Source organism: Coffea arabica, chromosome 7e (assembly GCF_036785885.1).
Source record: "Coffea arabica cultivar ET-39 chromosome 7e, Coffea Arabica ET-39 HiFi, whole genome shotgun sequence".
NCBI lineage: Eukaryota > Viridiplantae > Streptophyta > Magnoliopsida > Gentianales > Rubiaceae > Coffea > Coffea arabica.
In genome coordinates, this window is record NC_092323.1 from 16,297,201 (window position 1) to 16,313,495 (window position 16,295).

The following is a 16,295-nucleotide window of genomic DNA, read 5'->3' on the forward strand; positions in this document are numbered from 1 at the left end:
AAAAACGTAAAAAAAAATTTTCCAAAAAACTTCAATCCAATCATTTTTTAACTTAAAAAACATAAAACTATGCATCGGCGTTTTTTGGACTTTAATTTCCTAGTCTGCCTAGTGCCTGATGAGACATTTCCTTTTGCCTTCCCCTTTCTGTTTTTGGGTCGAGAAGATATTTCCCTCGGAAAATCCACGTTTCCCACAAGACCGCAATACCCAAAATAACGTTATCCAAATAGAACCCATCAAAATAGAACCCATCAAAAAAAAAAAAAAAAATAGAACCCATCAAAATAACCCAAAAAAATCCCTGCAAGAATCCTCAATACACCCCCCAAGAATCTTGAACCAAGGCGTTAAAGAATCAATTTTGCAATTTCTTTCATTAGACGAGAAAAAGAATTCTAGTAGGGTTCTTGTTCTCGTTTTGCTTTGAGGTGTTTTTTTGAGTAAAAATGTCTATTTTCTCAACCTCTTTAAGCCGTCCCATTGCTTCTTTCAGTGCCATTTCTTCTTCACCTTCTCTCTGTTTCTTGAAATCTCATTACCAAAATTACCATAATTTTGGTTTTCAAGGCTGTTCTCAATCTTTAGTTATCAGCTGTTGCTCCTCTGAACTGGGCTCCTCCTCTGAACCTATCAATATTAGGTAATGTACAAGAAACTTCTTGAATTCCTTTTGGTAATGGGCTGCGATGAATTGATCTGTAGCAAACATTCTTGAAAGTTGTTTGGTGAAATTGCAGGTGCTATTCTTAATTGTCATTTTTGGTCTTGGTTTTTTTTTTATTGTTTTTTGTTTGCTTAAAAGTTTCTTGCTTGATGAAAGCTGCAGTTCGAGTGGCGTGCAATTTTTAGACTTATTATAGTGTCAGAACAACAGTATTATGGCAAATGGGATAAATTTTAAAAGCATATACAAGTAAAAAGAAAAATCAGTAATTTTGCGCAGTGGTTGGTTTCGTGAAAATTGGTAGATTGGTCATAAACCATTAGGCCTATGCAGTGTGGGGAAAAGAAAAGTTTAAATGTCATAAGCGATATGCAGTTTAAAATTCGTGAGCCTTCATGAGGCAAAGAAGTGGAAATTGTGGCGTTGATATGCATTGTGGCAAATTAAAAGTATTTTCCCTTTGTTTATGTCGCCATGCTCTTATTTGAAGCTGTTTCTTACTTCATTCTGATTGGGTGGAAAAGAGAAAGATCTATTTCACTGGAATCAATTGAGAATGGGCAGCTTATCATCACCATCATAAATCCTTTAGTCGTAAGGAGGATCATAGGGAACCATTTGAATTGTCTAATTCATGCAGAACGGTCAGTGTGGAGTGAAATTTCATTAAATTGTTTGTTTAATGCAGCTTGGTTGAACGTAATTGGTTTCAACTTTCAAGTGATTTTTAAAATGCATTTGTTAAGCTTTGTCTAGGATGGCATGTCTCTCTCATGCAAGTTTACACACTGGTAGTGCTGTGTGACAATGTTGCCAGACACACGGATTAACTTAAGAAAGTATATGAAGTGTGCCAAAAGCTCGCTTAACAGCAGTTGTGGTTTAAGAATAAGAATATAGGAGGAGAACTGGATGGCACCTTCTTTATCACTGCAGAACTATACAAGACACTCCCCTTTGCAGATCCATGCTTCTTAAATAATTTAAAAACTTCAAATAAGCAGTTGTATTTTCTATTTTGGTTTGCTTATGACATCATGTTTGGTTACCTGAGATACCATATAAGGTATTATCATCATGTACTTGTTTCAAGAGTTTTACTATGTACAATATTTGGAATTTCCAAATAAAGTTCTGGTTTGCAGTTGTCATTTTCATCTAGTATTATCCTATACAAAACGGAATATGTTCCTTTTCTGGTAAGCTTGATTGTTTTTCATATCCAACAGGCAACCTCAAGTAACTTCTATGGCTTCTTTTACGATGACACTGAATGAAAATGGTACTCCACAATCATCATATAAATGGCGTAGGGTCTTGCTTAAAGTAAGTGGGGAAGCACTTGCTGGAGATCAAGAACAAAATATTGACCCGAAGGTTGGAATTGAAAGAGCCATTAGAACACATTATTGTGCTTTCGTCCTCTCCAAGGCCCTAAAAATGGGGTGCTTGGCATAGTAACTTGTATACTTTTGAGTTAATAATTCTTTTGTGCTTGTTTAGGTCACTATGGCAATTGCAAGGGAGGTTGCATCAGTTACCCGACTTGGCATTGAGGTGAATTTTCATTTCCTGCTTATTGTTTCACTTTGGTTTCCCATATTAGGGACTATATATAATTTTTCTGCCTAGCTTTCTGATCCTTGCCCCAGAATAAATAGTCTCTTTTAACTTGGTGCAGTGTTTTAAGGTAAAACTTGAATCATGTACTTATTAAACAAAAATTAAAATAAAGAGAAAACCAATTCTGGAATGGCATTGTATGTGGTTGAAACTATTAAGAAGATGTAGTAGCACATGGAGGCCACTAGAACTTGTTTATGTTTAAGTAAAAAGCTAAATTTTCGCCTCTATATAGGTGAACTTATCTTGTGACAACCTAAAAGGATAGAGTGGCATCTAGTTTGGAAGTGCAGAATGAGGCGTTCGTAATAGTTTCTGAGAACATGGGCTTATGATGAATAATAATAATAAATATTATTATTATTATTAAAACTGTGTTCAGTTAATTCTTTTCACTTTGCTGTTATCTGTTTTTCAAGGATCTCTGCTACAGTATCTAGTTACCGTGAAGAGGTTTTACAAAACCAGTTAGTTTACCTATTTAGCTTCTGAACCCATTTAAATATTTCAAGAGTGAGTCACCCAAGAAGATGGCTTTTTGCATGGACCTCAATAGTGGGATAAAAATTTGATGAGAAATTGCAGCTCTAACCTTCTGACAGAATTCTATAATTGAATGATCTTGTCTTGAACATTTGAAACAACATTTTGGGTCTTCTTTTAGATTGTTAATTCTTTAACCAGTTTATGGATGCTGAATTCTTTTCAGAAAGGTTGCATGAGTAGACCATAACTATTCACTGGATTTACGAAGATATTTTTGTTGGCTAATTTGGGATAATTTTTCAGGTTGCAATAGTTGTTGGTGGAGGAAATATTTTTCGTGGATCATCTTGGGCAGGAAGTAGTGGTCTTGACCGTTCTTCAGCTGATTACATTGGGTATTTTCTCATCTCAGATTTGTGTAAATAAAGTTCTAGTTTTAGCTACAAAGTATACTTTTAAATCAAGTTTCTACTGATTACCTGTCATGAGCTGTACCACATAATTGCCACTGTTCTTCATTTTCTTCTCTTGAAACTGTGTGTGTATATTTTACCTCTGGAGACTTGTACATGGTAGAGGTTGCAATAGTATAAGGGATCATGGTACTGGATCTTTTGTGATAATTAATCTTTCTGAGTATGGTGTGCACATGCATGTTCGTTGGATTGTGCATCTATGTGTTTGCTAAAATGCTTCCTACCAGCCTTCACCCTTTACATTGTGGTGCTGGCAAAGAGTGAAATGCCTCAAAGCACTCAAAGAAGCTCATTTATGCATGGACGCTCCAAATGGTGCTTGCTGGATGTGTACAAACTAAAGAGATGTATATGAAGCAAAAGTATCAGAGTTCAGTTCTTTCTCACATCTCAATTAAACTAAATACTGCATGTTAACGACTAGTTAACATGCACATTTCAAAACAATAAAGCGCATAAAGGATGTTTCTCATCGTAGTGTTAATACTGCCCTCAAAATTCGGTTACAAAAACTTTCATTGTTGATCAGCTTCATGCGTCTTAATTGAAGACATTAATTTCCAAGTCAATTTTGACATAATAAATTTGCGCACTATCATTGGTTTGTATAAACATTTTGACTGGATAGAAGTGTTGCTTATATTGTAAAGTTTACAAATCTGCAATTTGTAAAAGATAAAATCTTGAGTCGGATTCCTAAAGTTTGTGACAGAAAAAAAAGTTGGGAATTTATTGTGAAAGGTAAAAGCTTCAATATACTCCTCTTGTAGAAGTCAAAATCTTGTGAAATGGTTAGCTTTGATGGACTTGCTAGATTCCGGATTTAAGAGTGAAAAAGATAATGAAGGATTGAGTGGCAGTTGGCTATCTTAAAGGGAGAGTAATTCTGGTCATTTCTATATTTCTTGATTATCCATGTTCCCTTTTGCTTTTTATAGAAAGTGCATGATAAGTTTTTCCATATAAGAAATCAGGAAAGTTGCAAGAAAGAGAAAAGACAAAATAAGAATTAGAGTTCAGGGACCTCATCTAGATTCTTTTCCCAGCAATTATCTAGCATTAGAACTTAACAACATGTATCAAAGGTCTATTTAGATCATCAGCCAATTAGCCTATTTACTCACTTGAAGGTTGACAAGGTAAACTTTTTAGTTCAACTAGGACCAGGGACAGTTTTCTCTATAATGATTCAGGATTACTCAAAATTTCAAAGATAGGCTAAATCCCAAGTCATTGATTTTGAGCATTGTTTGATGTCAGCCATCTGGCTTATTTTGTTAATTGGGTTTGATTTGGTTCTAATGTGTGTTATTACTTTACCTGGATTAATATTCTCATTCACTATTCCTGTTTGCAACCAATTAGGATTTTAGGATGTTTGACCATTGGTACTGGGCTGATGGCACTAATGTTTTCAAATCCTTGTTCAGGATGTTGGCAACTGTAATGAATGCTATATTTTTGCAAGCAACAATGGAAAGTATCGGGATCCCGACAAGAGTCCAGACTGCCTTTCGTATGTCAGAAGTTGCCGAACCATACATACGCAGAAGGGCTGTCCGCCATCTAGAGAAAGGAAGGGTGGTAATTTTTGCAGCTGGAACAGGAAATCCCTTCTTCACTACAGACACTGCAGCTGCCTTAAGGTGTGCTGAGAGTAAGTTCACTTTCCTGACCCAGACCCTGATATGTTCAGAATGTCTAACATGGATGAGAGGGTAATGTATTACTTGGAATGCTTATTGCATTTTCCCCATGTTTGTTCCTTTTCTCCTAATAAATGAACTGTCACTCATCTAAAATCGATGAAAGATGGCCCCAAAGGAAAGGCCTAGTTTTATGATATTTGACATGAAAACAAGATCGCCTTCTTTTTGCAGACTTGAAACTTTGGAAACCACATATTTGCTACCAAATTTTGTAGACCCCTACTACTGCACTATGCTGATTAAGCCTTTTAAGACTGCCTGGTGTTTAATTCTTCTGTCAATATTTTAGTGCTCCTAATTGTGTTGCGTTTCAAATGTTTTTGCAGTAAATGCCGAGGTTGTGCTGAAAGCTACAAATGTCGATGGGGTTTTTGATGATGATCCTAGGCGAAATCCCAATGCTCGTCTTTTGGATACCCTGACATATCACGAGGTAACGTCAAAGGAACTTTCAGTTATGGATATGACAGCCATTACCCTGTGCCAAGAAAACAACATTCCTGGTACGTATCTTTAAGTTTCATATTCATTACCATTATTTGGTTTCAGGGCTGATAAACCAATAACGTCGTTGCATTTTAACCCGTTTAAAGCTGATTTTAACCTCACTTTTCTTCATGCAGTTGTCGTATTCAATCTCAACAAACCAGATAACATATCAAAAGCTATTCGGGGAGAAAGCGTGGGTACATTGATTGGGGGCACACGTGATTCAGCCAATTCTAGGACTTGAGAGAGGAAGGCTGAATACTGCTAAGTAAGGTTGTGGAGCCTTTAAGTGATGAGCATTATGCAGAAGAGCATCCTGGAGGTATGACGTGACGGTTTAGAACCACAGAAAACCTTTAGGATCCCATTTTTGAGTATTCTTCTTGTTGGATTAAAATTCAGTCTGCTGATACTGTAAATGATTCCACTAGCACCATTGGACTTCTCTGATGCATGTTTTGCAAATAGCTCGGAACCCATCAAAAGAAAGAGTTATATATTACTTTTCACTAAACATTTTTAAACTTTCTTTGATGTTTGGTGCTTATGACTGCTTCAACTTTCATCTTTGACTTACCTGTCAACTTAAACACTTGCTTACTGCTCTTGACATTGTGGTTCAAAGTTGTCTACGGTAAAAGGTTGAAGAATAATTTTCACCTTCCCTTTTCAGTCTGCTTTAATTTTTACACGGTCAAAAGACCATCAAAGTGCCAATCCTCTTCCTTTGGATCCGGAAATTCTGACCCATAAATTATGCAGTTGCAATGGAATTGAAAATCCAACGGTTTCAAATAATACTACTGTTGCCAATTGCTTGGCTGTTCTCGCCTTTTTTTTTTTTCTTCTTTGGGATCAAATCATTCGTAGTTCTAATCTGGAGTAATATGATGGCAAGGTGCATCATTCAATCTGGTGCATTGTTGTAATCTAACCAGCAATCACATTCAAACTTTACCAGAGAAGGGTTAAGTATAGTATGGCCCTTCATTAGTCAATCACCCAATTCTAATGCCCATGAAAAGATAAAATAAGGAAGAACTTCTCTTCTTTCCCAACTTTTCAAAAAGCCTTCCCCTCCCTCTCCTGGATTTCGTTTTATTTTATTTTTCTAATGAAATATATCCTAAATTTTCATAGTGAGAGTCCTCTATTTCTCCTACAAGTTTCTAGTGAGAATTTTCTGTGTCTCAAAGTCTCTAGTAAGATTTGTTTATGTTGTTTTTTCTTATTTTATTGTTAGACCTGAATTTATTTCAGATCTAGATTTGAAATTTATTGGATCTTGGATCTGTTTCAAAGTATCTCATCATTAATATTAGAGCTTAAACCAGTTGATTAGCAAATCTAATGAATGCAACAAGGATATAAGAGAGTTGCAGCGATTTATTAGAATATAGTTTTGAAATTTCTTGTATTTTTTAGATCTGTTCATAATTCATAATTTTTCAGATCAATTCATAATTTTTTATATCTAATATTTCTTGTGCATGTTTAACCTACCATTAGGACAGTGCGTGTAAATCAAATCATGTTGGATGATTTCAGCAATCTGTTAATGAAATTTGCTTTTTGTCAAACAAAAAATAAGAAACAAGAAAAAAAAGATAGGACCAATAAAGTATTGCCATTCATTAATGCATAATGGATAGCAATTATATCTTTTTTCCTGTATAACAGCATTATGTTCGTGGTATCAGTGTTCAATGCACACATGATTGATGACAGGAGGCTGCCTGAAGCCGTGAAGACTGACTTTTGTTTAGCATTTCTGGTTCTAGTTTCCTGCCATCTGCACGTTTTATTAAATGTTTTTGAGGGAAAATCTAAACGTTTTCAGTGAGTAGAAAAATGGGACTGAGATTCTTTACAATTGTGATGGCAACGCACCAAAAACCAACGGCCCAAATAAGTTTAATATATAAATTTAGATTAGTGAAATCTGTTCTAGGACATAAATTTAAATGATTAATAAAGTTTGTAGCGTATTTGTACGTTATTATTAATTGTGATAATTTCAAAAATCACCCCTGAGGTTTATAACAATTACAGCTAGCTACCTCCATGTTTAAAAAATTACATCTAGCTCCCATAAATAGTAGCTTTGGGGATTTTTTTTTTTTTTTCCAAAAAAAAAATGTATAAGTAGGAGGTTTCAAATCCAAAACCTGTCATATACGTTCTCTCTTCTCATACCACCCAATCCATCCCTCCTTCCCGCTTCCTCTCTCTCTCGGTAGCTTTGGGTTTCATTTGGCTGAGTTGTGCGGAAAAAAATCATACTAATATCCCATATTGCCCTTGACCATTTTTTGGTTTTAAATCAAATTATTCAATGAATGCAATCATTTTTTTCCATCTTGTCTCAAATATTCTGCCTTACATAAACCTTGAATCACTTCCTCTATATTCCTTTAGCCAATTTACTATTGGCTTAACTGTTTATTGAACATTGGTAGGAGACAAAAAAGGAAAACAATGAGAAGAATGAAATATGGGTGGATTAGGGAACATGATTAGTACTAAAAATTGTGAGATATGAAAATTGGGATTTTGCGGAAGGATGACAAACTTGGATAGACAAAAGAGAAGGGTCAAAATTATATAAAAATAAATATTAGTGGTGATGATAGAGCTATTTAGTGAGAAGAAATACTTAATGGCAACTTTGTGGATTTTGATAGCCATTTAACTAATTTTACTACATTTTAAAATTTTTTTCCTCTTCTAAAAAATTTTGCCCTGAAATTTTAATGCATAGAATGGTATCATTGTTTTGGAAAGGTTATTATAGTTGTTTTGAGCTATGAAGTGAGGTAAGTGCAACAACTAGAATTAAATAAGCGCTGGGTGAAATTATCAGAAATCTTGGAGAGGCTTTTAAAATTATCCTTATTATACGAACTTTAACTTTGGATACATACATTGTGGATGCAACCCTACACAATTTCTGCATTTGGTCTAGACTTATATACATGGTTTCATCGATAATAAAATTTATGCGTACTATAAAATTATACCATCGTACATTAAATGATACAAGAAATAAAACCCTAATCGTACTCTACTCCATATCTATGTTAACACAAGCTATTGACACAAAAAATTGCAGAATCTCGAAATTTCAAAATTGATAGTAACAGTTAGGAAGCCCCAAATTCAACCGGCAAAAACTTGTGTAACCTTGGTTTACGGCCCCACTTGTAGACCGAGCAGTGAAGAATTCTCCACGTCATCAAGTAAGAGTCAAATATTCTGATGCCTGTTCCTCGACTTCACCTGATTTAACCAAAATTTCATCTCTGGATTTTTCTTTTGTCTTTTGTCATTTTCTTTTTTTTTTTTTTTCTATTTGTTCTTTTCTAAAGACTAGTACTAACACAAATGATGTACTATCCAAACACATCCTAATATCTTACGCTATCGAGGGGATGAGAAAGGACAAGAAGTTCGAGAAAGATGATATAAGATCTGGAGCTATTAGATGTGGTTCAGTTGCAGCCTCCACCTCATTTTCCATCTGGGGGTAGCATCTTGGGGCTTTCGGAAATATGGGAGGAATGGAGTCAAAAGAAGAACGCAAAATCGATGAGAGAAGTACAGAATTCTATACTAGTTGAATATTGAATTCCAAACGATCGATGATGTGGGAACTTCTGTATCGCTGGCTCTACGAATGGGACCCTAGACTGAGTCTATACAAGTTTTTGTCAATCCAAAATAGATAGGAAGTGTTGTACTTCAATATTGTATTAATAAATGCAAATAATTTGTACCATCAAAAATTAATTTGACGTGGATTGAGGTGTAGACTAAATCTTAAAATTGTTGGAGGAGAGTACATGAACAACTTCTGATCATCAAGCTAACTATGTTGAATTTGATAGCTACTAAGAAGTCCGGTAGAGTTGAGACACATAGAACGCTTTTTTTAAGACGATACGTGTCCCCACGATATTTTTTTTAACTGATGCAGGAGCTCTAGCGTGCCGTCTCCAGGTACAACAGCCCAACTCTATAGTTGTTGCTTCCCTTTGATCTGCACAACCAAGAGAAGTAGAAGCTTCCCAATATCTTACTTTGCCTAAAGAAAATCAGAATGAGGGAGAAAGAAATGAGTGTAGGGAAAAATAGTATTTAGAATAATCTTTTTGTTGAGAGAAAATGTGTATATAAAAAATTCTCCAAAAACTTCACTATTTATAGGCTACACAAACCTTTAGAAAATAGGTTGAATGTCCAAGTTAAATGTATAATGGTTTTTTTCATACTAAATTGTAGTTAATTTGTAGAATTTGTAACCTAAAAATTGATTCATATATGAATGGCTTATAAAGACTCAATAATTCTTCATTTGACCAAATAATTCACTTGTAACTCCTATTCAAATAATTGTATAATAGCTCCATTCAAAATGTATTGTAACTCCCAACATTATAATTCTCATAACTCTCAAATAAATTATTATAACTCCTTGTAAAGATTTGGCCAAGGAAAATTTAAGATTTTATTAAAATAAACTAACATTTCCCCACTTATTTTAATTAAATTTGAAAGAGATAAAAATTTGGACAAAGTGAGAACATCATGCATAATGAAAGTGGCATTGCCTTGAAACCTTCATTTAGTGTTTCCATAATCCTCATATTAGAGTCAAAGTGGACTAAAGCCTTGAAATTAAAACTACTTTAATATATGTAAGATTATGTTACACACGTGATATTCAAGATATTAATTAACAAGTTTCTTAAACCAACACAATACGGCCTTGTGCTTTATTCTGGAATCATAAGTGCTTTAGAGAATTAGCCAAATTTTTATAGGAAACGACCTTTACTTCCACACTCATAGGTGAATGTGAATCTATCAAGAATACCCCTATGACTAAGGCATCCCACCCATAAAGGGTTTTAGAATTCATTAAAAGATTTATATCAAATCATAACCTTTTCTTTGTCATAGAATCACGAGCATGCTTTACTCCATATAGAGGGATTTAATAATTTTATAATAAATGTATGCTTTTCACCCAAACCATTCTATGATTTGACCTAATTCTTGAGATTGACAGTCCAAGGTAGTTGTATTCTCATAAATTGTTCCAATTTAAAAATTTTTAGGCTCAAGTCCCATTCCCCTTGATGTGTATCATATCCTTAACTTAAGTTTGAAATTTATCTTTTACACAATAAAATAGCAAAGATATGATGTTCTTGAATATTTTTCAAATAATCTCTCTTAATGGTCCAAATATATTGAACCAATCTTTGGTGAGAAAATTTCTCATCAATTTATATTTGTCGCATAATATAGGCATATATTTGCTCATATTCAATTTTTTTTTAATTTTTTTCTCAATGGCCAATAATGTAGTAGCACACTAGAAGCCATTCTCAAAAAACTCCATGGTTAATTTTGCTTTTGCAAAAATACCAAAAAAATATTTCGAATACCTTCACATCAGGTCATACTTTTTAGTGAGTGCTAGTATGCACAACTCAAAATAAGAGTCAAAATCAATCCACAAGTTATACTCATAAATTGAGTAATAAAATGATATCACCCTATTTTTTCACAAGTTGGCATTATGCATCATTTATTGGTCACCACTAATCTGCACACTCAATCCAAGGAATAAGAAACTCATAATATAATTCTCAATATACTCTCACAATCAAATTTCAAAGTCTGTACCAAAATGGTAAAGCAAATGCATATAGCATTTAAAGGTCATGCACTCAATTAGTTTAGAACGCTGCGTTATCATGTAATTACATACCCCCACTATTTCTAACAATTATGCATTCAAGACTATTCATGGAGTTCATGCGTTAAACTAGTATAGAAATAGTGTTCTAGGTACTCTAAACAATATACACTCAGAATAGTACATAAGCGTAAGAGCCATATTAGTGGGTACAAATCACACATTAACAGCAACAAGAAACTTGACTTTTTTACAAACAAACAAATTCAACAACTAAATAGTTGCAAAGTGTTTCATATATTTTGAGATCATCATTGTTTAAGACGAGGCGTTCTGCAGACTTAGAAATTTAACTTGACTCTACATGCATTGTGTTTAGTATATCTCAACTGGAGTTGAATTCAAGTTAATGGCCCACTGGTTTATAATTTTTTAACTATAATGTCATAAGACTTTTACTTTTGCATGGTAAGAAAATACTCATATACATGTCTAGTAACATAACTTTAGGCATACTTCAAAACTATGAAATCATACACATTGAAGCAATGAACTTTTAAATTTGAATGCGATTAAACAATTATAAAATGCATTGCATTCTATAGATAAATTATAAGTCTTGGCAATTGAATTAGTCAATTACTTACTCTTAAAACCTCATCATTAGATTTTGAGTGCATAAATAAACATGACACATCTAAAATTACTTGGTAGTTTCACAACCAGTTCAAAATTTTTTAGTATAAAGCCTTTTGAACAAGAGCAATTTCGTCTTAAAATTGTTGGACTTCAATATTGCATTAATAAATGCAAATAATTTGTACCATCAAAAGCTAATTTGGCATGGGTTGAGGTGAGAACTAGGTTTTAAAATTACTGGAGAAGAGTACACAAATAACTTCTGATCTTCAAGCTAACCACCTTGAATTTGACAGCTACTAAAAAATCTGGTAGGGTTGAGGCACATAAAACGCTCTTTTTAAAACGATACGCCTTTGCAGTATTTTTTTTTAACTGATGAAAAAGGTCTAGCTTGCCATTTCCAAGATACAACAACCCAACTCTATGGTTATTGCTTCCCTTTGATCTGCACAATCAAGAGAAGTAGAAGCTTCCCAATATCTTACTTTGACCAAAGAAAGTTAGAATGAGGGAGAAAGAAATAAGTATATGGAAAAATAGTATTTAGAATAATCGTTTGTTGAGAGAAGTGTGTATATAAAAAATTCTCCAAAAACTTCACTATTTATAGGTTACACAAACCTTTAGAAAATAGGTTGAATGTCCAATTTCAATGTATAACGGTTTTTTTCATACTAAATTGTAGTTAATTTGTAGAATTTGTAACCTAAAAATTGATTCATCTTTGAATGTCTTATAAAGACTCAATAATTCTTCATTTGATCAAATAATTCATTTGTAACTCCTATTCAAATAATTATATAATAACTCCATTCAAAATATATTGTAACTCCCAACATTATAATTCTCATAACTCCCAAATAAGTTGTTATAACTCCATGTAAAGATTTGGTCAAGGAAACTTTAAGAAACCTTCCAAGCGATTCTCGTTGTCCTTTTTTCGATTGTGATTACCACGCAAATTTTGGTTTAGGACCTTTTGGTTGAGGCAAGACATCCAATTTTGGACCTTTTGGTCCAGTGAAGACATCCGGAAGCATAAGTCTTTCTTTGCTTGTATTTTTTTTAAGTGATAATTATATGCTAAGTCTTGTTGATGAACAAGTGTTTGTACCTTTAGTTAGTGGTTGTTGCTTTATAGACTTTTTGTGTAATTCATTTGTCTATTGAGTGGAAGTTATTTATTTATAATGTAAGAAATGATTGTAGTTGTTGGGAGTTGTGTCAAGAAAATCCATTAATTCATTGCTAAAAGTCTATATTTGTTGAATATTAAGTGGGTAAATACAATAGGATACCCTACTTTAAGTACATAAAATTTTGTCATTTGTTTCCATCCATGCTAAATAATTGTCTTTGACTTTGATATCCCAATTGTTCAAGACTCAGATATAATTAGTCAAATCTTATTAACAAATGTAGTACATTCACTGTAACAACAAATAAATTACAATTTTTCATATTATTTAAACACAATTCTATTAAATATCAATGCATTTTACAAAAATATTAAACTTCATGTTAATTAATGTTGAAAATATTCACTTACTATTTAATAAAAAAATATTAACATAATCGCACATAATCATGGGCACTACAATATGAACAAAACCGTGCATAGCACGGTTTTCTAGCCTCCTAGACCTAGTATTTTAGCAACAAAAGTAAACTAAAACTAAAATCGTGGTTGACCGGGATGCCCTGACGCGTTTTACTCCAGCTGCGGCATGGACCTGGTGACTATTCTTTCGCGCATCGAAAGTTGACTATTCTCGCGTAATGCAAGACCGCCATTGTTTGACTCGTAGCATTAGGTATGCTCCTTTCCAGGAACATTTTTTAACTGGACAAAACATTTCACCAGTGTTTTAAGTATGAAAGCAGATTTTCTATGTTTGAAATTGCTCAAAATTCAACTATTATTTGTTTATTGTAAAATACTAAAATTAAAATCAGAAAAGAACTTGACCCCTTAAATAATTAATTAACGTAAACATAAGTCTAAATTGCGTAAACTATTTTTCTTCAAAATAAGTAGATCCACACTTGTCAGCACACTGCAAAAGTCTCTTTAGTATCACCATGAACTTCTTGCAAAAGTCTTGGTACAGAGAAATGTTTAATAACAAAAATGCACAATTTTTTGTTTAACAGAATATTATTTGAAATATTATTTACAATACAAAAAAAATGTTTTTCTTACATTATTTGTTTTGTGATGTGATGCACATAAAATAAAAAAAAGATAAAAAAATAATTGAGAAAATCTGTTTATAATGCAAACAAAATAATATTGAGAAAAAAAAACCAAATATCCAAACTCATCCCATGATAACTACATGAGAAATTGGTAACAACACTCTGATGTCTCACAATTCCATGCTTGTTACAAAAGAAAACTAAATCAAAGATTTCTTTTTTTTTTCTTTGTTAAACCAAAGCAAGACTTCCCAACAATTGGGCATGTTATGGACAATCTGCATGCTAAATTAGCTTAAAATCTGTATGGTAAGTTGTACAATTGGACAATTTTTAATCCTCCATTGCAATTTGTAAACGAAGCATTAAGTGATATGATTGAATGAAAATTTTCTTCTTTTCCTTGAAAAAAGGCGTAAAAATACCCAATAGAAACCTTGAACATGCAAGAAATTCATTTTCATGCAAAGACATTTGAAAAAAAAACACTCATTTAAGCAATAAAAAGAAAAAAAATATAATACAATTCTCATTGAATCATGAGATTCCATATACAGAACTCATTTGCTTTTTTACAACCAACTCTCAAAAGAAGTACAAAAAGATAAGCCTAACTCCTCTAGTTTGGCCCACCAACAACCTAGTGGCAAGAATCATTGAATAACAGCTTCATCTTCAGTTTTCCCCCAACTTTCTCCCATCCATACTTGCAAAGCCAAAGTAAGCATATGCAACCAAAAATTTCTACTTGTCCTTTTTGACTTTTCCTTCTCCTACCCCCCAAAAAAAAAAAAAATTCTAGAAACAAATTTGTTTTCAGCTTCTTCTCTTTTGAACAAATTTGTTTTTCACCTTCTTCTGTTTTGACTTTTCCATCCTTCTAGCTAAAAAGATTTGAGTTAGTTTATCAATTCTTTACATCTACTTGTGGAGAAATTTCCTACTCCCATAAACTTCAAGACTAATAAAAAGTACATCAATAATCAATTCTTCAAAGGGGCCAAAAAAAAAAAGAAAAAAAAAATCTAATCTGGACTAGCCTAATTTTTGGGTTTTGGATACCCCAAAAAAAAAAAGCTAGAAATATATAAATTAAAAAAGAAAGGAAAATTTGAAGTAATACTAAAAGTCAAAGAATGTGTTGAAGAGATCATACGAAGGAATGGATGGTGAAATGAGTGGTGAAGAAAGGAAGAATGATGGGCTTGGTAAGAACATATTATTCCCGTTCAAAAATGGATCCGGCGCAGGCGAGAAGAGTCCCGGAAGCGAAACGGGGGGCAGAGTCCCCGGCGCCGGCGTTAGTATCCCCGGATTTTGACCCATTTCAAAACTAGTTCCTTCAAGAATTTCCATCAAATCTTCAGCAAAATCAGAACCAACCCTTTGCTGTCTCTCTTTTTCCCTTTCCGACGGGCTAGCTTTCTCCACCGAAGCTAAACGGGCTGCCGGAGAGAGGTCGCCTGCTGCAGTTGGGGTGTTGCCTGGACGAGGAGAACGGCCGGTGAGACGTTGGACCAAGTTCATGAAGTCATTGACTGTGGTGTGGATTACTTTCGGGGAAACGGCGTAGATGACCACTGGTTGGCGGTACTCGTTGTCGACTGTGGGCTGAAGGTGCGGCGGAGCAGGGTGATTGAGGTGGTGCAGCTGCGGTGCAACTGGTGGTTTCTTGATTTTGTGGGAGTCTTTGCTTACTTTAAGTGGAGCTGGACGTGGGCCCTGTAGTTCTCTCCTAGGAGACGGCCTGCCGCCGGTGGAAAAATCCTGTGGATCCATGGTGAAGGAAGATTTATGGAGTGATCGATTGGAGTAATTTGTAGAGGGAACTAGGAAGAAAGAAAAGACAACAGAGAGAAGCCAAATGGTAAAAGGTCTATGGACTTCGAAAGTGCTATGAATGTGCTGATTTCTGTTTCTATAATAATGTTTTTATGTTACTAAGGTAGGGTTCGAGGAAAGACATAAAAGTTGACAATAATGACATGAAAATTAGTTAAACTCGTTGCAAAAAGAAAAAGGTACACTAGACCCCATTTTCCAAGGGTTGATATGCTAAGAAACTTCACCTTGGAATTGATTTAAAGGATTAAGTCCGTCAGCATTGCAAGTTTTTGAATTTGCCGTGGGAAAATATATTATAACGATGTGACGTTTGAAATTGATTAAAATATGAGTCAAGAGAATTTTTTTTTGGCAAAAACTTGCAATTCAAATAATACCTTAAATTTACTAACAATAAACAAGAAATCGAACATTTGTTGACTCTATTTCTTTTATGGTGTCATCCATCTTTT

At 33.9% G+C, this 16,295-nt stretch overlaps 2 protein-coding genes across 2 annotated transcripts; one reads left to right on the top strand and one right to left on the bottom strand.

The window, feature by feature from the left end:
* Positions 1–154: 154 nt before the first annotated feature.
* On the top strand, positions 155–5,964 carry LOC113701203 (uridylate kinase PUMPKIN, chloroplastic-like). The gene is made up of 7 exons (XM_027221737.2): positions 155–643; positions 1,897–2,044; positions 2,171–2,224; positions 3,080–3,171; positions 4,683–4,909; positions 5,288–5,464; positions 5,585–5,964. The coding sequence occupies exons 1-7, from the start codon at positions 450–452 to the stop codon at positions 5,692–5,694; spliced, it is 1,002 nt and encodes a 333-aa protein (XP_027077538.1). The 5' UTR covers positions 155–449; the 3' UTR covers positions 5,695–5,964.
* An 8,541-nt stretch (positions 5,965–14,505) lies between these two features.
* Positions 14,506–16,015, bottom strand: LOC113701503 (protein MKS1-like). Its single transcript, XM_027222206.2, has one exon. The coding sequence runs from the start codon at positions 15,775–15,777 to the stop codon at positions 15,121–15,123; it is 657 nt and encodes a 218-aa protein (XP_027078007.1). The 5' UTR covers positions 15,778–16,015; the 3' UTR covers positions 14,506–15,120.
* Positions 16,016–16,295: the final 280 nt, after the last annotated feature.

Excerpts from the sequence above, each read along its gene's own strand:
- LOC113701503 (XM_027222206.2), bottom strand. The coding sequence starts at position 15,777 with ATGGATCCACAGGATTTTTCCACCGGCGGCAGGCCGTCTCCTAGGAGA.
- LOC113701203 (XM_027221737.2), top strand. The coding sequence starts at position 450 with ATGTCTATTTTCTCAACCTCTTTAAGCCGTCCCATTGCTTCTTTCAGT. Across the intron at positions 4,910-5,287 it reads TGCCTTAAGGTGTGCTGAGA|TAAATGCCGAGGTTGTGCTG; the intron begins GTAAGTTCACTT and ends ATGTTTTTGCAG. Across the intron at positions 5,465-5,584 it reads CCAAGAAAACAACATTCCTG|TTGTCGTATTCAATCTCAAC; the intron begins GTACGTATCTTT and ends TTCTTCATGCAG.